The 21,593-nt window shown below is 40.6% G+C and overlaps 1 protein-coding gene across 8 annotated transcripts in view; it reads left to right on the top strand.

Moving 5' to 3' along the window:
• The window catches only part of LOC106569223 (catenin delta-2), a 140,854-nt gene that overhangs the window by 24,498 nt on the left and 94,763 nt on the right, over nucleotides 1-21,593 (top strand). For 7 of the 8 annotated variants that reach the window (XM_014140372.2, XM_014140374.2, XM_014140371.2 and 4 more), the window contains exons 2-3: nucleotides 822-955; nucleotides 17,906-18,018. In XM_014140372.2, coding sequence (XP_013995847.1) covers nucleotides 827-955; nucleotides 17,906-18,018 — 242 coding nt within the window. In that variant the 5' untranslated portion in view covers nucleotides 822-826. Of the gene's footprint in view, nucleotides 1-821; nucleotides 956-9,595; nucleotides 9,764-17,905; nucleotides 18,019-21,593 lie in introns of those variants that run through there. The other variant, XM_014140378.2, reaches the window with a different exon arrangement.

Genomic DNA, 21,593 nt, shown 5'->3' with positions numbered 1-21,593 from the left:
TGTTAGAACCCATGAGAGAGAGAGAGAGAGAGAGAGAGATTAAAATGGATGACAAGGGAAGGATGCTGGTCTGCCATGTTAGCAGTGTCCATGGCTTGTTGCCTGGCAGCATCCCAGAATAGTCTAGGCTACGGTCGACTTCCCCTTACCTTCAACCCAACTGACTGGGGTGGATCTAGTGACGGCCATACACGCACAGAGACTTGGATGGGAAGGATACATTTTGACAAGCTTCCATCAGCTTTTAGAAGCTGCCATCTGTGTTGCTGTCATGGCCATTATTTGATCTCTCACTACATTAGGATTATCTGGAGATTTAGGTCCTTTCTGCTAGAGGTGACGGTAGAGTCATTGTTACACACACACACACACACACACACACACACACACACACGCACGCAGGAATCATTAGTACATGGTCTCGCTCAGATGATTACTGAGCAGATTATGATATGACTGATATAGTTTACAAGTCTTAGCTATGTTCACAATCTGATTGAACCAGATTACTCTCTTTGTATCCAGATTTTCTACCGAGGCAAAGTACCCACTTACAGAAAGTAAGGGTTAGGAATTGTGAGAGGTATGAGAGAAACTACAATATACAGTCATATATTTTGTTGAGGATCTTTACCTCAATGGCAATCTTTCACATCATGTTGTGATTTGTGAAGAACCAACATGAGAAAAGTCAAACCGATTTCAAACTGTTTCATGAAAGTTAAGCGATTAATATCATAACTGAACAATTTCTGCATTTTATGCTATAGTGGATGATGTCCCATGTTAATGCTGACTTAACATTCTCCTTTGCCTTTCAGGAGTTATGCCAGTTCCAGAACCAGCCTCTGACTCTGAGAACCCCACCATGCTGAGCCCAGTTCTAAATGCCTCTAATGGAGACGGCTCCGAGATGGAGACCACGTCAGCCATACTGGCCTCTGTCAAGGAACAGGTAAGGCCTTCCAGCTTTACTCTGTGTGTAACATGCAGTGGTGACTTTCAGAGTAAGAGCAAGGCCCTCCATGCAAAACACATCATAATGAGAGCAGCATTTTAGCTTTTGTTTGATTTTAGGCGTCAGGAGATCGAAAGCAATATATTGTGAAAACTTAAATGAAATTTGAATGCACAATTTTGTGTGACTGTATAAAAAATGGACTAATGAATAATATACATTCAAGTAAAATTCCCCTTTAACTGATGGCAACTTAATATGAAGTATATTTTTGGTTTGGTTGATGCAGCCTTTAACAGGCAATTTCTCCACTTTTCAAAATCATTTTCATTATCTCCAGCATCATACCAGTTTTTATATAATGTGAAAAATGAGCATTTCCATGATCTGTAGTTAAAAAGATATGGAGAAAGGTCCTAAAAAATGTTTCTCTGTAACATCATAGGGTATAATTAAAGTATGAAAAACAGTGATTTTAAAGATTCTGCAACAAGGGTATTTGCTTGCTCCTCACGCCACCCCAAATCTCATAGTGATGAAAATCACTGTTTTTAAAATGTTTTAACTTTTTATGATGTCATCGGGAATAACTTTTTAACTATACATATTTTTTGGACAAAATGTAGAAAGGTGCCGTCTTCACATATGTAGACACTGGTATTGTGCTGGAGACAATGAAAATTACGTTGAAAAGTGGTGGAATTGCTACCACCAGTCAGATGACTTTTTTCATCATCAGATCCTCTTCAGTGCCTGAAATCCATCCTTTTTAGCCCTTCTGTGTTGCTCTCTGATGACGAAGTAAACTTGTCAGTATTCTGCAGGGGTGCAGTGAGGTATAGAGACATAAGTAATTGGTGCCATATGTATTCTGTGAGTGTGTGTTGCAGAGGACAGTAAACATTGACTCTGATTAGCAGGTGAGACTATAAGGAGACTAGACTTTGTGTAGGCCCGTTTTAATATTATGCTATTCCTTTGAAATGTAGCTATCTTCGTGGCCAACGTGAGTAAGACATTTAAGCATGTTAACCCTCGCAAGACTGCATCCCTAGCCGCATCCTCAGAGCATGTGCAGACCAGCTGGCTGGAGTGTTTACAGACATATTCAATTTCTCCCTATCCCAGTCTGCTGTCCCCACTTGCTTCAGATGTCCTCCATTGTTCCTGTACCTCAGAGAGCAAAAGTAACTGAACTAAATGACTAAATGACTATTGCCCCGTAGCATTCACTTCTGTCATCATGAAGTGCTTTGAGAGGCTAGTGAAGGATTATATCATCTCCTCCTTACCTGACACCCTAGACCTCATTAGATCCACAGACGATGCAATCGGCCATTGCACTGAACAGTGCCTTATCCCATCTGGACAAGAAGAATACCTATGTAAGAATGCTGTTCATTGACTATAGCTCAGCCTTCAACACTATAGTACCCTCCAAGCTCATCATTAAGCTCAGGACCCTGGATCTGAACCCCGCCCTGTGCAACTGGGTCCTGGACTTCCTGACGGGCCGCCCCCACTTGATGAAGGTAGGAAACAACACCTCTACTTCGCTGATTCTCAACACAGGGGCCCCACAAAGGTGCGTACTCCCTGTTCACCCATGACTGCGTGGCCAAGCACGCCTCCAACAGTAGTAGGCCTGATTACCAACAATGATGAGACAGCCTACAAGGAGGAGGTGAGGGCCCTGGTGGAGTGGTGCCAGGAAAATAAACTCTCCCTCAATGTCAACAAAACGAAGGAGCTGATCGTGGACTTAAGGAAACAGCAGAGGGAGCACGCCCCTATCCATATCGACGGGACCGCAGTAGATAAGATGGAAAGCTTCAAGTTCCTCTGTGTACACATCATGACGATCTGAATTGTCCACCCACATAGACAGTGTGGTGAAGTCTTCAACCTCAGGAGGCTGAAGAAATTTGGCTTGGCCTCAAAGACCCTCAGAAACTTTTACAGATGCACAATTGAGAGCACCCTGTTGGGCTGTATCATCGCCCGCAACCGCAGGGCTCTTGAGCCGTGGCCTGTTCACCCCACTATCATCCAGAAGGTGAGGTCAGTACAGGTGCATCAAAGCTGGAGCCGAGAGACTGAAAAACAGCTTCCATCTCAAGGCCATCAGAATGTTAAATAGCCATCACTAGCCGGCTACCACCCGGTTACTCAACCCTGCACCTTAGCGGCTGCTGCCCTATATACATAGACATGGAATCACTGGTCACTTTAATAATGGAACACTAGTCACTTTAATAATGTTTACATACTGCTTTGCTCATCTCGTATGTATATACTGTATTCTATTCTACTGTATTTTAGTCAATGCCACTCCTACATTGCTCGTCCTAATATTTATATATTTCTTTATTCCATTATTTTACTTTTAGATTTGTGTGTATTGTTGTGAATTGTTAGATATTACTGCACTGTTGGAGCTAGGAACACAAGCATTTCGCTACACTTGCATTAACATCTACAACATTTTTGATTTGATTTTATCTCTCACAAGAATATCTCTGTAATAATATAGTAACTAATAAAGTAAGTCATTCACTAGTACGGAACATGGAGAAACTTGGCCTTGAAAATAAATTCTGCACATTGTCATTGTATACATGCTTGCGGTGTAAAACTATGTTCAGTTGTATAAGAGATTGTAATCAATATAATATATTTGGCTTGTAGTTACATTATGGAAGTATCCTACTATTTATTTATATCACATGCAGCCATTTTAGAGTAGAACCAAGACCATGTGTGTAGATGGGAAATGAACCATGACAATCCCCTGCATCGTGACAGTGGTTACACTTTTAAGAAAAAGGGAGAAAAGGATAAGCTGTGGAATGGTAAAGTGGGCCACTGCAACGCATCGCACAGACCCATGGGGCTGCTCTGGGACATACTAATGTCCCTAACAGGAGGGTAAAAATAAAAGCCTACAGGTGTGTGTGTGTGTGTGTGTGTGTGTGTGTGTGTGTGTATAGACCTCCACAAGATTGCATTCATTCAATCCGGTGCACCTCAGTCACGGCTGGCTCTTTGTTTTTTTTCTTCTGTTGACAGCATTGGGATAGTTATTTGAATACAAATAAAAGGCAGACGTTTTCGTTGTTGATGCTTTTCAGGGGATTTGTCTACTTCCTGTGCATTGTGGAGCAGCGAGAGGAGGGAGGTCAAGCGTGAGCAACCACACATAACCCACTGGGTCAACATTAGAAAAGCTCTACGAATTTTAGGAATATGCATTACCGGTCAAAAGTTTTAGAATACCTACTCATTCAAGGGTTTTTCTTTATTTGTACTGTTTTCTACATTGTAGAATAATAGTGAAGACATCAAAACACATATGGAATTATGTAGTAACCACAAAAGTGTTAAACAAATCAAAACAGTATTTTATATTTCAGTTTCTTCAAATAACCACCCTTTGCCTTGATGACAGCTTTGCACACTCTTGGCATTCTCTCAACCAACTTCACCTGGAATGCTTTTCCAACAGTCTTGAAGAGTTCCCAACTATGCTGAACACTTGTTGGCTGCTTTTCCTTCACTCTGCGGTCCGACTCATCCCAAACCATCTCAATTGGGTTGAGGTCAGGGTATTGTGGAGGGAAGGTCATCTGATGTAGCACTCCATCACTCTCCTTGATAAAATAGCCCTTACACAGCCTGGAGGGGTATTGGGTCATTGTCCTGTTGAAAAACAAATGATAGTCCCACTAAGCCCAAACCAGATGGGATGGCGTATCACTGCAGAATGCTGTGCTAGCCATGCTGGTTAAGTGTGCCTTGAATTCTAAATAAATCTCAGACATTGTCACCAGCAAAGGACCCTCACACTATCACACCTCCTCCTCCATGCTTTACGGGAGGAAATACAAATGCGGAGATCATCCATTCACCCACACCGCGTCTCACAAAGACACGGCGGTTGGAACCAAAAATCTCCAATTTGGACTCCAGACCAAAGGACAAATTTCCACCGGTCTAATGTCCATTGCTCGTGTTTCTTGGACCAAGCAAGTCTCTTCTTCTTATTGGTGCCTATTTAGTAGTGGTTTCTTTGCAGCAATTCAACCATGAAGGCCTGATTCACACGGTCTCCTCTGAACAGTTGATGTTGAGAAGTGTCTGTTACTTGATCTCTGTGAAGCATTTATTTGGGCTGCAATTTCTGAGGCTGGTAACTCTAATGAACTTATCCTCTGCAGCAGAGGTAACTCTGGGTCTTCCTTTCCTGTGGCGGTCCTCATGAGAGCCAGTTTCATCATAGCGCTTGATGCTTTTTGCGACTGCACTTGAAGAAATGTTCAAAGTTATTGAAATTTTCCAAATTGACTGACCTTCATGTCTTAAAGTAATGATGGACTGTCGTTTCTCTTTGCTTATTTTAGCTGTTCTTGACATAATATGGACTTGGTCTTTTACCAAATAGGGCAATCTTCTGTATACCCACCCTACCTTGTCACAACACAAGTGACTGGCTCAAACGCATTAAGAAGGAAAGAAATTCCACAAATTAACTTTTAAGAAGGCACACCTGTTAATCGAAATACATTCCAGGTGACTACCTCACGAAGCTGGATGAGAGAATGCCAAGAGTGTGCAAAGCTGTCAACAACGCAAAGTGTGGCTTTTTGAAGAATCTCAAATCTAAAACATATTTATTTATACTTTTTTGATTACTACATGATTCCATATGTGTTATTTCATAGTTTTGATGTCTTCACTATTATTCTACAATGTAGAAAATAGTACAAATAAAGAAAAACCCTTGAATGTGTAGGTGTTCTAAAACTTTTGATCGGTAGTGTATGTATTTTCATGTCTTCTTCCATTGTTAGTATTGTCATTTTTCACATTTCATGTTTGATGTTAGATATGTTTGTTTATCTTACAATATACTGTACCGTCAAATGTGTAACAGTGAAAGGCAGTGTTAATGGTCAATGGTTTCTTACATCCACACCAGTAAATGGCAAACAGCATCAGTTTAGCCCTACAATGGATTTACCAGGACAAACAACCACTACATTTTTCAGTCATAGGGTCGGTTGGCTTTGGACATCAACAATAAGGGGGCTTGAGGAGTGTGTTGGTGGAAAGGGTTTATTGGCATTGGGTTGAGGTGAAACTTCGAATTGAACTTACCGGTCTTTAAATTACTATAACCTTGGGGTGGTTCTAGTACTGTATTGTGTGACTTTGTTTTCGGTCCCCAAGGATATTTAGATGAACTATGTTCCACCATGCTTGGTTATTATTGAGCCTCATTTAGATCTGCCAGTGACCATGGTTTGAAGTAATCCCGTAAATGTCAACGTGTGATGCCTCATTTTGTCCTCACACAATGGAGGCTCTAAAATCAGGAATCAAATCAGCAGCAGGCAACAGGGTGAGCAAATGAAACCAGCCAGAGCCATTAGTAGCTTATACGCGAGGGCAAGATGGGAATGCAAATCAGTGCCATCTTATTCAGAGCGCTGGCATATCAAACATCTAGCACTCATTTCTACAGCAATGTGAGGACTGCATTTAGCTACAATATTCACACGTGTTATTTCGTTTGGGGAGAGAATGCTAATCTGTTCTTTTAATCGTGGTCACCTCTTAAGACTTAATGGATGTTTAAACAAATCGGTTTTGCTGAAGTGATGTCATTTCAGCAGCCTGAAATAATTAATGTGAATTTTTTTAAGTCTTGTGAAATAGTCACTCTAATTTGTAACATTCTAGAATATGGGCTGCTTTGCTGATAGAGGACAGAACCTATTATAATGAATAGGACGTTTTTTCGATTAAAGCTATAGAGACTGAATAGTGTCTGTGAAAAAAGGGTCAGTTCATTTGAAAACCTAATGTTGTTACTCTATATTGTTATTATATCATCAGTAAATTACATTGAGTAGTTTCTTCATCAATCCCCTCCCCCAACTTTGTCCATATCATAATTATGTGCATAATAGCATTTAGCGTATCAATCAAATTCAGGATCTTACAGTGCTGCTCTTTACAAGTCCTGTCGAACAAAAGGTTAAATATGGAGACTGTCACTCATGATTTAACTGTGAGTGAATGTCGAGCCCAGATAGTGAAGGTGTATATGAGGATCAGGCAGGACAGGGTCAATATTAGGAATAACACATCGTATCATGAAATAAACTGAAGTTGATGATTGGTGTCATGACTGGCTAGCTACATTAAATCAGGGTGATACATTCTCCATCCCTCAGTTATAGTTTGTGTTCAGTGTTGAATTATACAATACATTTGTCAATTAGGCTATTTGTTAGTGTTGGTCCTTGTGCCTCATTTGTAATATTATAAAGCTGAATTGTTTGCCAGCATTAACTCAACAAATTAACAATACATCTGACACAATCATGTCTGATACTGCGTGTACAGGGTTTATAATTCCATAGTATTGTATTATTATAAGAAGGGATTTCAAAATGGATCCAATATTTATTCAGTAAGAGAGGTTTTTTGGGGAATAAGGCAGGGATTTGGAGTTCTCATTTCTTTACAAGTCCTTTGTTTCAGACTGCTAAGTGTTGGCATATAGGACAGGTTTTTTTTTTGTCAGTTGACTCAAGGGGGAAAAACTTGGAAAATTGGCTTTGCATCTGGCTTGAATGAGGGAATCAGACAACCATGGCAGAGAGGTAGAAGTGCAGTTTGAGTGGCTTAGAGGCATACAGTTGCTCTAACAAATGTGAATGAGGCATTAGACAGATCAATCTGAAATCCAGCACTGTGTTACTCAGCTGAGGAGTGGGAAGACAGTCAGCAGTAGTGGTGAGCTCTCAGTCAACCCAGGAAAAGCTTTGAAATGTTGTCTCAATGGGAGTATTTAAGCCAAGGATTTTAAAGCCCATAGGTTCTCTACTCAAGTTCAGCCAATACTATTATCCTAGGCTTAATAGGCTACCTTGTATCTCAATGTTTAATGTTTTGAGTTAGTTCAATGTTATTTGGTAGGAGACCCCTAGCTTCATATGAATGTGGTATATTTTGTGTAGGCCTGTGTACCTGTACTGAAAGTTCCATCACTTTTTTTTATCTTCTCCAGCCAACGTTCCCTGCACAGTCTTATTCTGTTACAGGGTGTTCCTTGTCTTTGGTTTTGTACTGATTAAGTTCACCTCTGGGTTTTTAGGAATCAGATGAAACCCCCAAAAGAATGTGTGAGGCATACCCAGGATGACATTTTGTAATCAAATTGTCTCCTCTGAAGAAGTTAAATGTCAGTCTTGGTACCACAGGGCACAATTAGGCATGTCTTCTCGAGGACCATAGCTACTATAGTTTCCTGAAGCTGCAGAATTCCATCTTCTGTCCCCTAGTCATTTATTCTACTAATAGGTTTAATGGTGTTTTCAGGGACGTACTGTTTGCATGCTATTGGGCATACACCCCCCCCCCCCCCTCTCTCTCTCTCTCTCTCTCTCTCTCTCTCTCTTGTCCTTGGTAATGGGCTGGAAGTATACTTGATTCTCTTGTAATGCAATTATCATGCAAGCTGCCTTTTTAAACTAGTTAATTGTATTATTTAGTGGGTATTTCTTCAGTTTTGCCACACACACATTTGAATTCAGGGTATTCTACACTGTTCCACAGTATGTATACGGAACTATCCTGCCAACCAATTTAGCTATGTCTTTCAGCGCCAGCAGACATATGTCTGTTGTCTTGTTAAGCTTTGGGTATTCAAATTCTGAACATGTTTTTGAATTGGTATACTGACCCAATGATGATTTGAATAAAGAGATGGTTTGGGAGGAGATAGCTTTGTTTATTCACTCTAGAGGCACTCTCAGCTGCTATTCACTCTCAGCTGCCCTCAGCTCTATCAGTTTTCATTTCAACAAAATTACTTTTCATTCAGTCATTTTCTCAATCATACCCAAATGTATATTTTCTCAGGCCTATTGTTACAGTTGTTAGTGACAGTTGCAAGTTGAGATGCATTATTGTAGGGGTACCAGTATTTTTACTGGTAACTTAGCTTAGTTACTGACCGAGTCATTTACGCATGTATAGACTGACTACCTCATTATCTTATGACTGTCTTTCTTGGGTCCCCTGAAATACTTTCTTCACTACAATGCATCATACACGATATAAATATGCAGAGTTTATGGTGTGAGTGACAGGAAGTAAATAGTGACTTCCCAAGCCACTGTGGCCCTCTCTTCCTGTCTCCTGTCTTTTTTACAGAGCTATATTTAAAGAGTGACTGTATTGTGTATTACCTAAGTTCTCAGCGAGGCACAGCAGTCACTGTGTATCCCTGGAGAGCACAATGCAAAACTATGGCCAGAAGAGAGGGAGAGGAGACATTTCTGCTGGCTCAACCCCACACTACTTACACTCACAATCCTTCCAGTCTTTGTAGCTTTTCCGTCCCCCCACTCCATTGCTCCCGTCACCACCTCCACCCAGCTACCCCCTCTCTGCTTTTTCAGTGGGGGGTGCAGATGGTGTTGAGGAGAGGAGCAGTCAAAAGAGTGATTGGAAAGCGGCAGGATTTGGCAGGCAGACTGGTGGGAGGGTCCTTTTGTGATGCAATGTTGCATAAGTAATTCCAAAGGGGTTCTAAATTATCTGTTGCCATGGAGACCTTTGTGCCTAGCTGAACTCCTATTCTTTACTGCTTGGAGGCAGTCACTACTGGGCTTGCAGGTTTCTAATGACGGTTTCTCAATATGGACAGATGAACTTCTAGACATGTGGATGGGGCAAAAAGTGGGATTTCTGTGCGTTTGTCACTTTCAATGAAGTATGGTCCATGTGAAGGTATGGCTTTGTTAACTTTCATTCTGATACTCCATCAGTGGTAACAGGTGTTTTCTTGCTATGCTCCATTTGGAGGGAATATTGTGGGTCAGTGGTTTTGTTGTTTGCAGCTCTGATTGAATTCCGTCAGGTAGCTAGTTTGCTCCCACATAAACTAAAACAAGCACTTCAACTTTGTTGGTCCTTTGTTCTTCGTTCTTCTATCCCAACTGCATCTTCTCAGAACAAAGTTTATTTGTGCTGAAAAAATATGAAGTTGAGTTATTTATAAGTTATGCAAAATATGTATATTGGAAGATCTAGATAACTAAGACAGACAATATCAACAGTTTACAGTTGCTTGCATGTACAAAGTTATGTAAATGAAACTATTATACCAAGGGAAGTACATTTGAATGCAAGTCTACTGACTCATGTACTGTGATAGTATACAAGTAGCTCAAAGTCTGTTTAAAAACAGTTGTATATGGATCTTTCTTCATCGAGTTTAATGGGATATTTCTGTGGACCTCGATCCTCTGGGCTTTTGCCCAAAATAAAAGGTGATACATTTTGTAGCAGTCTTTAGTTTAACTGCTCCAGGGAGAGTGTTTGACCTTGTGGGCACTGGACTAATTTCAGCCTTGTCACAGAAAAAGTGGACAGTTTGTATTGACTGGAGTTGCCTGAGGCTCATTGCTCAGATGGGATGTTCTCAGTAATTATTCTTAAGAGGTGCTTGGGGATTTTGTTCTCTTAGCCCAGGCATGTTTGTCACTTCATTTCATACAACACGGTATATCTATTCTAACAGTTACTGATTTGGGGTATGGTTTGGCAAGTGTAGTTTCTTAATCATTAGCTCTTTACCTAAAACGTGCTTTACTAAATTAATCATTACTTAAAATGTGCATTAGTAGACATACTGTAAATTGAACTTTGGTGTAAATCTACCAATTGCATCAACACAAGCTACTAGTATTAATTTCCAACTGTGAATGTATATGATTTAGTTTACATTTTTGTTAGCACTTCATAATAACCCCACATAACAAAGCATGTATAATGTATTAGTAAATATTTCATTAATAATGTATTAATCATTACTCCATTCATAAGATGTTTAATATAGGTCCTTATAAACCATTTACTAATAATTAGTTAATTATTTTTATGTGGCCTTGTCTAAAGTGTGGGAAATGTATACTTTGTAAATGTTTTGTGACCAGTGTAATTTCTCACAAAAAGATGGACATGCCATTGGCAGACATTCCAGCAGTACTTAATTCTCCTTAAGGTCTCAAAATAGCCTAGAACATATCAATGATTAAAGAATAAGCACACAACGCATGATGTTAAAGGAAATACATTGTGTACAAAATATTAGGAACACCGTTGAGGCATGGACTCTACAAGGTGTCGGAAGTGTTCCACAGGGATGATGTCCCATGTTGACTCCAATGCTTCCTACAGTTGTGTCAAGTTGGCCGGATGTCCTTTGGGTGGTGGACCATTCTTGATACACACAGGAAACTGTTGAGCATGAAAAACCAAGCAGCATTGCAGTTCTTGACACACTCAAACCGGTGCGCCTCACACCTACTACCATATCCTGTTCAAAGGTACTTAAATATTTTGTCTTGCCCATGTACCCTCTGAATGGCACACATACACAATCCATATCTTGAGGCTTAAAATTATTTTACCCGTCTCCTTCCCTTCATCTACACTGATTGAAGTGGATTTAACAGGTGACATCAATAAGGGATCATAGCTTTCACCTGGATTATCAAGATGGCGCCGGAGGTTAGGGCTGCCGTCTTATCGGCTTTTAACCAACCATGCTGTTTAGTTTTTTTCCCATTGTTTGTAAGATGTTTTGTACATAATGTTGCTGCTACCGTCTCTTATGACCAAAAAGAGTTTCTGGACATCAGAACTGGGATTACTGACCTCAGATTGGACGAGGAGTTCTTCTTCAATGAGTCGGACGCGAGGGATATACTATGGACACCAGACCAGGCCCAAATCCCCGTGATTCGCTGGAAAAGAAAACACAGGTTTCGCGGAAAGAGATCAGGATGCCTTGTGAGGATCAGGCGACGAGTGGCTAATCTGCCCTTGCCTTCCATTCTGCTAGCTAACTTTCAATCGCTGGAAAATAAATGGGACGAACTGAAAGCACGAATATCCTACCAACGGGACATTAAAAACTGTAATATGTTTTGTTTCACTGAGTCGTGGCTGAACGACAACATTAAGAACATACAGCTGGCGGGTTATACACTCTATCGGCAGGACAGAACAGCAGCCTCTGGTAAGACACAGGGCGTGGGCCTATGCATATTTATAAACAATAGCTGGTGCACGATATCTAAGCAAGTCTCAGGGTTTTGTTCGCCTGAGGATGAGTATCTCATGATAAGCTGTAGATCACACTATCTATCTAGAGTTTTCATCTGTATTTTTCATAGCTGTCAAGATACCACAACAGACCGAGGCTGGCACTAAAACCGCACTCAATGAGCTGTAGTCCGCCATAAGCAACAGGAAAACACTCATCCAGAGGCGGCGCTCCTAGTGGCCGGGTACTTCAATGCAGGGAAACTTAAATCAGTTTTACCTCATTTCTATTAGCATGTTAAATGTGCAACCAGAGTGTTAACAATTCTAGACCACCTTTACTCCACACACAGAGACGTGTACAAAGCCTCCCTTGCCCTCCATTTGGCAAATCTCACCATGACTCTATCCTCCTGATTCCTGCTTACAAGCAAACATCAAAGCAGGAAGCACCAGTGACTCTGTCTATAAAAAAGTGGTCAGATGAAGAAGATGCTAAGCTACAGGACTGTTTTGCTAGCACAGACTGGAATATGTTCCTTGTTTCTTCCGATGGCATTGAGGAGTACACCACATCAGTCACTGGCTTTATCAATAAGTGTATCGAGGACGTCGTCCCCACAGTGACTGTACCTACATACCCCAACCAGAAGCCATGGATTACAGGCAACATTCGCACCGAGCTAAAGGGTAGAGCTGCCGCTTTCAAGGAGTGGGACTCTAAATAACTTCTATGCTTTGAGGCAAGTAACACTGAAACATGTATGAGACATCAGCTGTTCCGGACGATTGTGTGATCACGCTCTCCGCAGTCGATGTGAGTAAGACCTTTTAACAGGTCAATATTCACAAGGCCGCTGGGCCAGACGGATTACCAGGAAGTGTACTCCGAGCATGCGCTGACCAACTGGCAAGTGAATTCACTGACATTTTCAACCTCTCCCTGTCTGAGTCTGTAATACCAACATGTTTTAAGCAGACCACCATAGTCCCTGTGCCCAAGAACACTAAGGTAACCTGCCTAAATGACTACCGACCCATAGCACTCACGTCTGTAGCCATGAAGTGCTTTGAAAGACTGGTCATGGCTCACATCAAAACAATTATACCAGAAACCCTAGACCCACTCCAATTTACATACCGCCCTAACAGATCCACAGATGATGCAATTTCTATTGCACTCCACACTGCCCTTTCCCACCTGGACAAAAGGAACACCTATGTGAGAATGCTATTCATTGACTACAGCTCAGTGTTCAACACCATAGTGCCCTCAAAGGTCATCACTAAGCTAAAGACCCTGGGACTGAACACCTCCCTCTGCAACTGGATCCTGGACTTCCTGACGGTCCGCCACCAGGTGTTAAGGGTAGGTAACTACACATCCGCCACGCTGATCCTCAACACGGGGGCCCCTCAGGGATGCGTGCTCAGTCCCCTCCTGTACTCCCTGTTCACTTATGACTGCACAGCCAGGCATGACTCCAACACCATCATTAAGTTGATCAGTGGTAGGCCTGATCACCTACAAAGATGAGACAGCCTATAGGGAGGAGGTCAGAGATCTGACCATGTGGTGCAAGGACAACAACCTATCCCTCAACATAATCAAGACAAAGGAGATGATTGTTGACTACAGGAAAAGGAGAACTGAGCACACCCCCATTCTCATCGACGGGGCTGTAGTGGAGTAGGTTGAGAGCTTCAAGTTCCTTGGCATCCACATCACCAACAAACTAACATGGTCCAAGCACACCAAGACAGTCGTGAAGAGGGCACGACAAAACCTATTCCCCCTCAGGAGACTGAAAAGATTTGGCATGGGTCCTCAGATCATCAAAAGGTTTTATAGCTGCACCATCGAGAGCATCCTGACGGGTTGCATCACTGCCTGGTATGGCAACTGCTCGGCCTCCGACCGCAAGGCACTACAGATGGTACTGCGTATGGCCCAGTACATCACCGGGGCCAAGCTTCTTGCCATCCAGGACCTCTATACCAAGCGGTGTCAGAGAAAGGCCCTAAAAATGGTCAAGGACTCCAGCCACCCTAGTCATAGACTGTTCTCTCTGCTACCGCAGGGCAAGCGGTACTGAAAGTGGTACCGGAGTGCCAAGTCTGGTCCAAGAGGCTTCTAAACAGCTTCTACCCTCAAGCCATAAGACTCCTGAACAACTAATCAAATGGCTACCCAGACTATTTGCATTGCCACCCCCCCCCCCCCCCCACCCCCCCACGCTGCTGCTCTCTGTCATTATCTATGCATAGCCACTTTAATAACTGTAATAATAATTGAATAATAATAACTACCTACATGTACATAATTATCTCAATTACCTTGACACCGGTGCCCCCCCACATTGACTCTGTACCGGTACCCCCTGTATATAGCCCCACTGTTGTTATTTACTGCTGCTCTTTAATTATTTGTTATTCTTAACTCTTACTTTTTTAGGGATTTTCTTAAAACTGCATTGTTGGTTAAGGGCTTGTATGTAAGCATTTCACTGTAAGGTTTACACCTGTTGTATTCGGCGCATGTGACAAATAAAATTTGATTTGATTTTGATTCATCTGGTCAGTCTATGTCATGGAAATAGCAGGTGTTCCTAATGTTTTGTGCACTCATTGTATATCACATTTAAATTGTATAAAAAATGTCAACCTTACAATTACGTATAACCTTTATGTATAACCTTTAAATGTTTCCTGTGCTTCAGTCTTTTAAGCACAGACTATTTTCACACATGGTTTGTTTGGCGGCACCTTTACTGGGGTAGTAGCTCAAAAATAATGGGATGTATTCAGATATGTGTTTCCTTACCTCGTAAGCAGTGGTCTTTGGCTGTTTTCTTTTGCGAGTGTGGAGACTTTGCAAACCGGAACTCCCAATTTCTAACATGTATGGCCCAGAACTTAATCATGCAGCTGACCAAATTATGCAAGATTTTAATTCTGGGTTATCCAAGATTAGACTGCTCTAAGGAGTGACTGCAATCCACACTTTGGTTTTTGTAGAAAAGTCACTGCCAAGAAACGCTTATGTTAGCATTTTCTGACTAAAAACGTTATTTTACTCAGCATAGAGTGTGTCTGAAGTTACACATCACACTATTACAACAGACTGTTTTTGTCAATATATTTTCTTAAACATCCTCTGTATTGTGTGCTTATTGTTTAACCATTGATATGTTCTCGGCCATTTTGAGGCATCAGGTACTGCTGCAATGTCTACCAATGGCATGTCCATCTTTTTGTGAGAAATTACACCTGTCACTCAAAACATGAATAAAGTATTTATACATTATATATAGCCCACACTTTAGATGAGGCCAAGTAAAAAGACTTAACTAATGATTAATAAATGATTTTATGGATGATCTTATGAATCATTATGAAATACTTTAAAAGTTGTTTATAAATGTATGATTAACTAGGTTACTAACATTTACAGATGTTGGAGTAATGATTAATAAATTATGAATAAACTGTTTACTAAGCCATTATAAATACTTTATTACGTGAAGTTATTATAAAGTGCTACCCAAGTTTCAAAGTGTATTCGCCATGTGCACAGAATACAATAGGTGTAAAACAGTACAGTGAAATTCTTATCTTGAGAGCTCTTTCCAACAATTGTATTTTTATTTTATTTTACCTTTATTTAACTAGGCCAGTCAGTTAAGAACAAATTCTTATTTTCAATGACGGCCTAGGAACAGTGGGTTAACTGCCTTGTTCAGGGGCAGAACGACAGATTTTTACCTTGTCAGCTCGGGGATTGGATCGTGCAAACTTTCCCTTACTAGTCAAACGCTTTAACCACTAGGCTACAATGCGGTGATAATAATATAGATAATAATAGAAACTAGAATGAAAAGTACAATTAAAACCAACAAAATAACTAAGATGTGAGTTAGAAACATGAGAATTCAAGTATATAAAGGTTAGTGCCCGTACCTTATTCAATGTGCAGAGGTACTGATGTGGTTGAAGTGGGTTTATACATACAAAGTGATTGGTAGTAGGATATATATGTTAACAGGGCTGAAAAGTGACTGGTAGTAGGATATATATGTTAACAGGGCTGAAAAGTGACTGGTAGTAGGGTATATATGTTAACAGGGCTGAAAAGTGACTGGTAGTAGGATATATATGTTAACAGGGCTGAAAAGTGACTGGTAGTAGGATATATATGTTAACAGGGCTGAAAAGTGATTGGTAGTAGGATATATATGTTAACAGGGCTAAAAAGTGATTGGTAGTAGGATATATATGTTAACAGGGCTGAAAAGTGATTGGTAGTAGGATATATATGTTAACAGAGCTGAAAAGTGATTGGTAGTAGGATATATATGTTAACAGGGCTGAAAAGTGATTGGTAGTAGGATATATATGTTAACAGGGCTGAAAAGTCACCGGTAGTAGGATATATATGTTAACAGGGCTGAAAAGTGACTGGTAGTAGAATATATATGTTAACAGGGCTGAAAAGTGACTGGTAGTACGAATATATATGTTAACAAAGCTGAAAAGTGACTGGTAGTAGCATATATATGTTAACAGGGCTGAAAAGTGACTGGTAGTACCAATATATAAATATTTAGGGGAATGTATTAATGGTAATGTCATGTAAACAGGAGTAATCGTGACCAGTAGAGGATAAATAGATAAATACTAATGGTAATGGCAATCAATAATCAATGGACAGCAGTTTAATGGTGTAAAACTTCTAATCAATAATCAAATTAGCAGCAGCGTAGGTTGTGTCTGAGTGGGTAGAGACCTGTGGATGGACATAGAGTCAGTGTGGATAGTCTGTGGGAGAGGGAGAGCAGTAGTCATTAGCCATTTAACAGTCTTATTGCCAGGGGACAGAAGCTGTTTAGGAGTCTGTTGGTCTGAGCCTTGATGCACCGGTACCGCCTGCTGGACAGGAGAATGGAGAACAGTCCATGTCTCAGGTGGCTGCAGTCTTTGACAAACCACCTGACATATACAGATGTAGGATCTTCATTTTATCACTTTTTTGTTGCTGAGAATTTTCCTGCACAGCAGGAAATGCAAACTTGTAGTGTATTTGAGTTTTAAAAAGGCTTCTAAAGTTTATAATTTCCACTTTGAAATGTCAGACTTGATTTGCCCTAACAAAAAATGTATTAACCCCTACAAAATGTCCATTAATTATAATCCACATAATAATTCACATTTCCTGTTGCTCCAGAATCATTTTCCTGCTGCAGCAAACTGGCTCAAATTAAGATCCTACATCTGTACGTCCTGGATGGCTTGGAGCTCACCCCCAGTGATGCGATGTGTCATTGGCACCACCCTTTGTAGGGCCTTCCGGTCACGGGTGGTGCGGTTGCCATACCAGATGGTGTAACAACCAGTCAGGATGCACTCAATGGTGCAGCTGTATATTTCCCCCTCCCCACTGTTTCCCGTAGTCTACAATCAGCTCCTTGGTCTTGCTGACGTTGTAGGAGAGGTTGTTGTCCTGGCACCACACTGCCAGTTCTTTGACCTCCTCCCTACCACCGTTGTGTTGTCAGCAAACTTGATGATGGAGTTGGAGTCGTGCGTGGCCAGACAGTTGTGGGTAAATGGGGAGTACAAGGGCTAAGCACACACCCCTGAGGGACCCCAGTGTTGAGGGTGTGCGTGGTTAGGCTACAATAACTGAATGTTTTGAAGCATTTGAATTGTCACAATCCTCATAAGAACAATTTGAGAAAGATTCATGAATACAGTAAGCTAGATCCTTTGTGGCACAATATAGATAGGCTTATTGACAATAACCTTTTCTTTTCTTTACAGGAGCTGCAATTTGAGCGACTGACTCGAGAACTGGAAGCCGAGCGGCAGATTGTCGCCACCCAACTGGAGCGATGCAAGCTAGGATCTGAGACAGGCAGCATGAGTAGCATCAGGTGGGTTCAGTAGAGTGGCACCACATGCTCGCTCTCTTTCTTTCTTTCTTTCTTTCTTTCTTTCTTTCTTTCTTTCTTTCTTTCTTTCTTTCTTTCTTTCTTTCTTTCTTTCTTTCTTTCTTTCTTTCTTTCTTTCTTTCTTTCTTTCTTTCTTTCTTTCTGTCCTCTGTGATGCAAGCTGCCCCCCCCCTCCCCACATCCTCTCCCCTACCTGTTTTCATCAGGTGTGTTCAGTGGATTGGCTCTACCTCAAAAAGGGGTGCTTATATTTGTCATTTTTCACATTTGTTGTTTGCATATCCCAACTTCCCCTGAGACACCCTCGGAGAATGGGGTCACGGCTAGGGATCAGCCATTATTGATGGCGACCCTGGAGCAATTAGGGTTAAGTGTCTTGCTCAAGGGCAGATGGACATATTTTTCACCTTGTCTGCTCGGCGATTCAAACTAGCAACCTTTTGGTTACTGGCCCAGCGCTCAAACCGCTAGGCTACCTGCCGCTCCCAGTCCCCCTACCTGTCTGTTGCATTAGCTGTGCTCAGTTAGCTGAAAAATATTTTGTAGCTTTTCCATCAGAGACAGACAGTACTTCGAACAATATGGAGGTCAGCATTGATGTTGCTGAAAACCTGGTTAGAGATATGAAATTAACAGCCAGGTTTTGTGTTTTTTATTTTAATTTTATTTAACCTTTATTTAACCAGGTAGGCCAGTTGAGAACAAGTTCTCATTTACAACTGCGACCTGGCCAAGATAAAGCAAAGCAGTGCGACAAAAACAACAACACAGTTACACATAAACAAATGTACAGTCAATAACACAATAGAAAAATCTATGTACAGTGTGTGCAAATGTAGAAGAGTAGGGAGATAAGGCAATAAATAGGCCATAGAGGTGAAATAATTACAATTTAGCATTAACACTGGAGTGATAGATGTGCAGGTGATGATGTGCAAGTAGATGATGATGCGCAAGTGTTGCCAGATTCCAGTGTGAAAAATGCTGTTCACTTTGGAGAAAAGAAACATATTCAAGTTGTTTTACCCCTACCCCACCAAAATCACATCTTTCCAATCTCAGAACAATAAAGACTCCACTGGGCGAAAAGGGTCAATATCAGGGGATATTTTATCTTTATATTTCCGGATATCTGACATTTTATTAGATATAAGGCGTTGACATCCTCCAGATACCCATGTCCTTAATTTCATATATGGAGCTTGGATACTCTACGTAATGGAACAGTTTCTATGTCCAATCCGGACCTCAGAAATCTCCCTGCTACTGTATGAGTCCAGGGAAATATCTGGGTTGAGATCTCCTCAAGACATGCACCTGATGCACGTGCACCCGCTTACATACTTGTTGAATATTTTAACTCCGGAAAGGGTATGTGTCAACATGCCTTTATAGTTAGGCATGAACGGATCCACATACTTTCAGAAATGTATCATATCTGTAGTCATTACCTGAGCATTTATGGATCCACATTGTTTTATTTTATTAACCATTTCAGTAGATATCCTTATGATATTTAATATTCATCCCCATAAATCCGACTCATGATCAATGTCCAGCGCCCAAATGATTTGACCTGTTCAGGCGCCGAAAATCATTGTGCTTCTTCACATGAAGATGGCATATATGAGCATTTGTACCATATTTAGTAGTAGGATACAAGGCACGAAAAGGCAAACATCTTCATATTTAATCCAAAGTACATCTCTGCTATTTCTGTTTAAAAAATACAGCATAGCAAATCCAGAGCTCCAATTACTACACGTTTCCTGTAAAGATGCAAATGTCGATCAATCTTCGCTAAAAATGTATTTTGTTTATTTAACAGAAAATTAAAGTTGCACACCCTCAATACCCCTGCCTGCTCTGTGTGTTATGGATGATTGATGCGATGGGTGCAGATTGGGTTGTCAGCGGTGCTGGTGCCGGTCCTTCGCAGTCCAGACCCAACATGGTGGTAGTGTTGGCCTGTGATCCACTCCAAACTGTCAATGCATAAATCATTCATCAAAATTGTGTCAATATTGCAAGAAAATATTGTAATTTCAGATAAGCATACAACAAGGTAGAAACTCTACCTGCTTCATTCATGATGAGAAAACTAGCTAACAGGAACAAGCTAGCTAGCTAAGTTGCTAGCTAAGTTAGTTAGCTAGCTATCTTATATTATCCAGTAATACAATAAGCCTAAACATTTTTAAAAGTTTAGCTAATGTCTGAAAGAATTATATGGATTTAATATTTGCCAAATTATTGAGCATGTCCTTATTTAGCATATCAAAAAGCATATCAAGATCCTGAAATGAGCCTCAGTCAAGATCATATGCATTGTATGTGCTGAGAAAATATACTATGTAGACCTACTGTCAGTATTTATGATCAAATAGAGAAAATAAGATGTTCACATTGGCCTATCTCAGGATATCTAATGAGTCAATATCCGGCCATACCATGTATGATGTACTAAGGGAATCCAAAAATGATTTGTGCATGAAAGAAAAATATGGATTTCATATTTTGTCAAATTATTGAGCGTGTGCTGAAAACTCAGAAATGCATCAGAAATTGTCCTTTTTTTCAGTATATCAAAAAGCATATTAAGATCTGGATATGGACCTCAGCCAAGAGAAGCCTATCTGGAATCAATATAGCTTAATATCTTGAATGTGTTGAAAAAACACAGATATGCAATGTATACAGTTAGTATTGTCAACATGATGAGAGAAAATATGATGTCACATATCTCAGGATATTGAATGAGTCCATATCCGGCCATAGGAAATGTCCATGTGTGATATTCGGAGTAATCCCAATATCATATATGTCTAAAAGACACATCTGGATTCAGAATTTGTTAGTATATGGTGCAAATCCACAAACCTCAAAATATGCATTGGAAATGGTCTGTATTCTCTAGAATATCAAAAACGTGTAATGTAAAGATATCGCCTGATATGGGCCCTTTTTCCAAAATTGCTGATTCTGATTTCCAATTAACAAATCTTAAGCACTAAACAAGGGGTGTTAAACTCATTTTACCCCTCGCCTTCAACGAGGTCTGGAGGGCCTCACTGAAAATTGGTTATATTTCCTTGCAGTAAAAACTTGCCAAAAATTGTCTTCTATCCATCGTTTTAAATTTTTTTGATGCTCCCTGACTGTCTAGCTTTCTTTTCTGTGATTACAAGTGAGCTGGACACATTCAAGAAACTGTATGAATCTAGGTCCATTATCATTTCTACACCGTTTTGATTAGGTTTTAGTTCTTTTTTATTAAATTGAGTTTGTTTTCCCCCTCAAAATCCCTGACTGTCGAGCTTTCATTTTAGTGATTATTAGCGAGTTGGACACAGTCGAGAAACTGTCTCTCCATAGAATCCTTTTTAATAGAATCAGTAGTGGAAAATGTTGCGTGGGATTTATAAAAGTCTGTCTAATCAGAGAACCATATGTTACTTCATCAGTTAACTCAAACCAAGAGGGTCAGACACCTGCAGATCCAAAGAAATTCAAAAGTTTCTCATCCACAGTATTATTACACCAGCCTGCTTGCTGTT

Source organism: Salmo salar, chromosome ssa14 (assembly GCF_905237065.1).
Source record: "Salmo salar chromosome ssa14, Ssal_v3.1, whole genome shotgun sequence".
Taxonomy (NCBI): domain Eukaryota; kingdom Metazoa; phylum Chordata; class Actinopteri; order Salmoniformes; family Salmonidae; genus Salmo; species Salmo salar.
The sequence above is the reverse complement of the archived record's forward strand: the minus strand, read 5'-3'. Positions and strand labels throughout refer to the sequence as shown.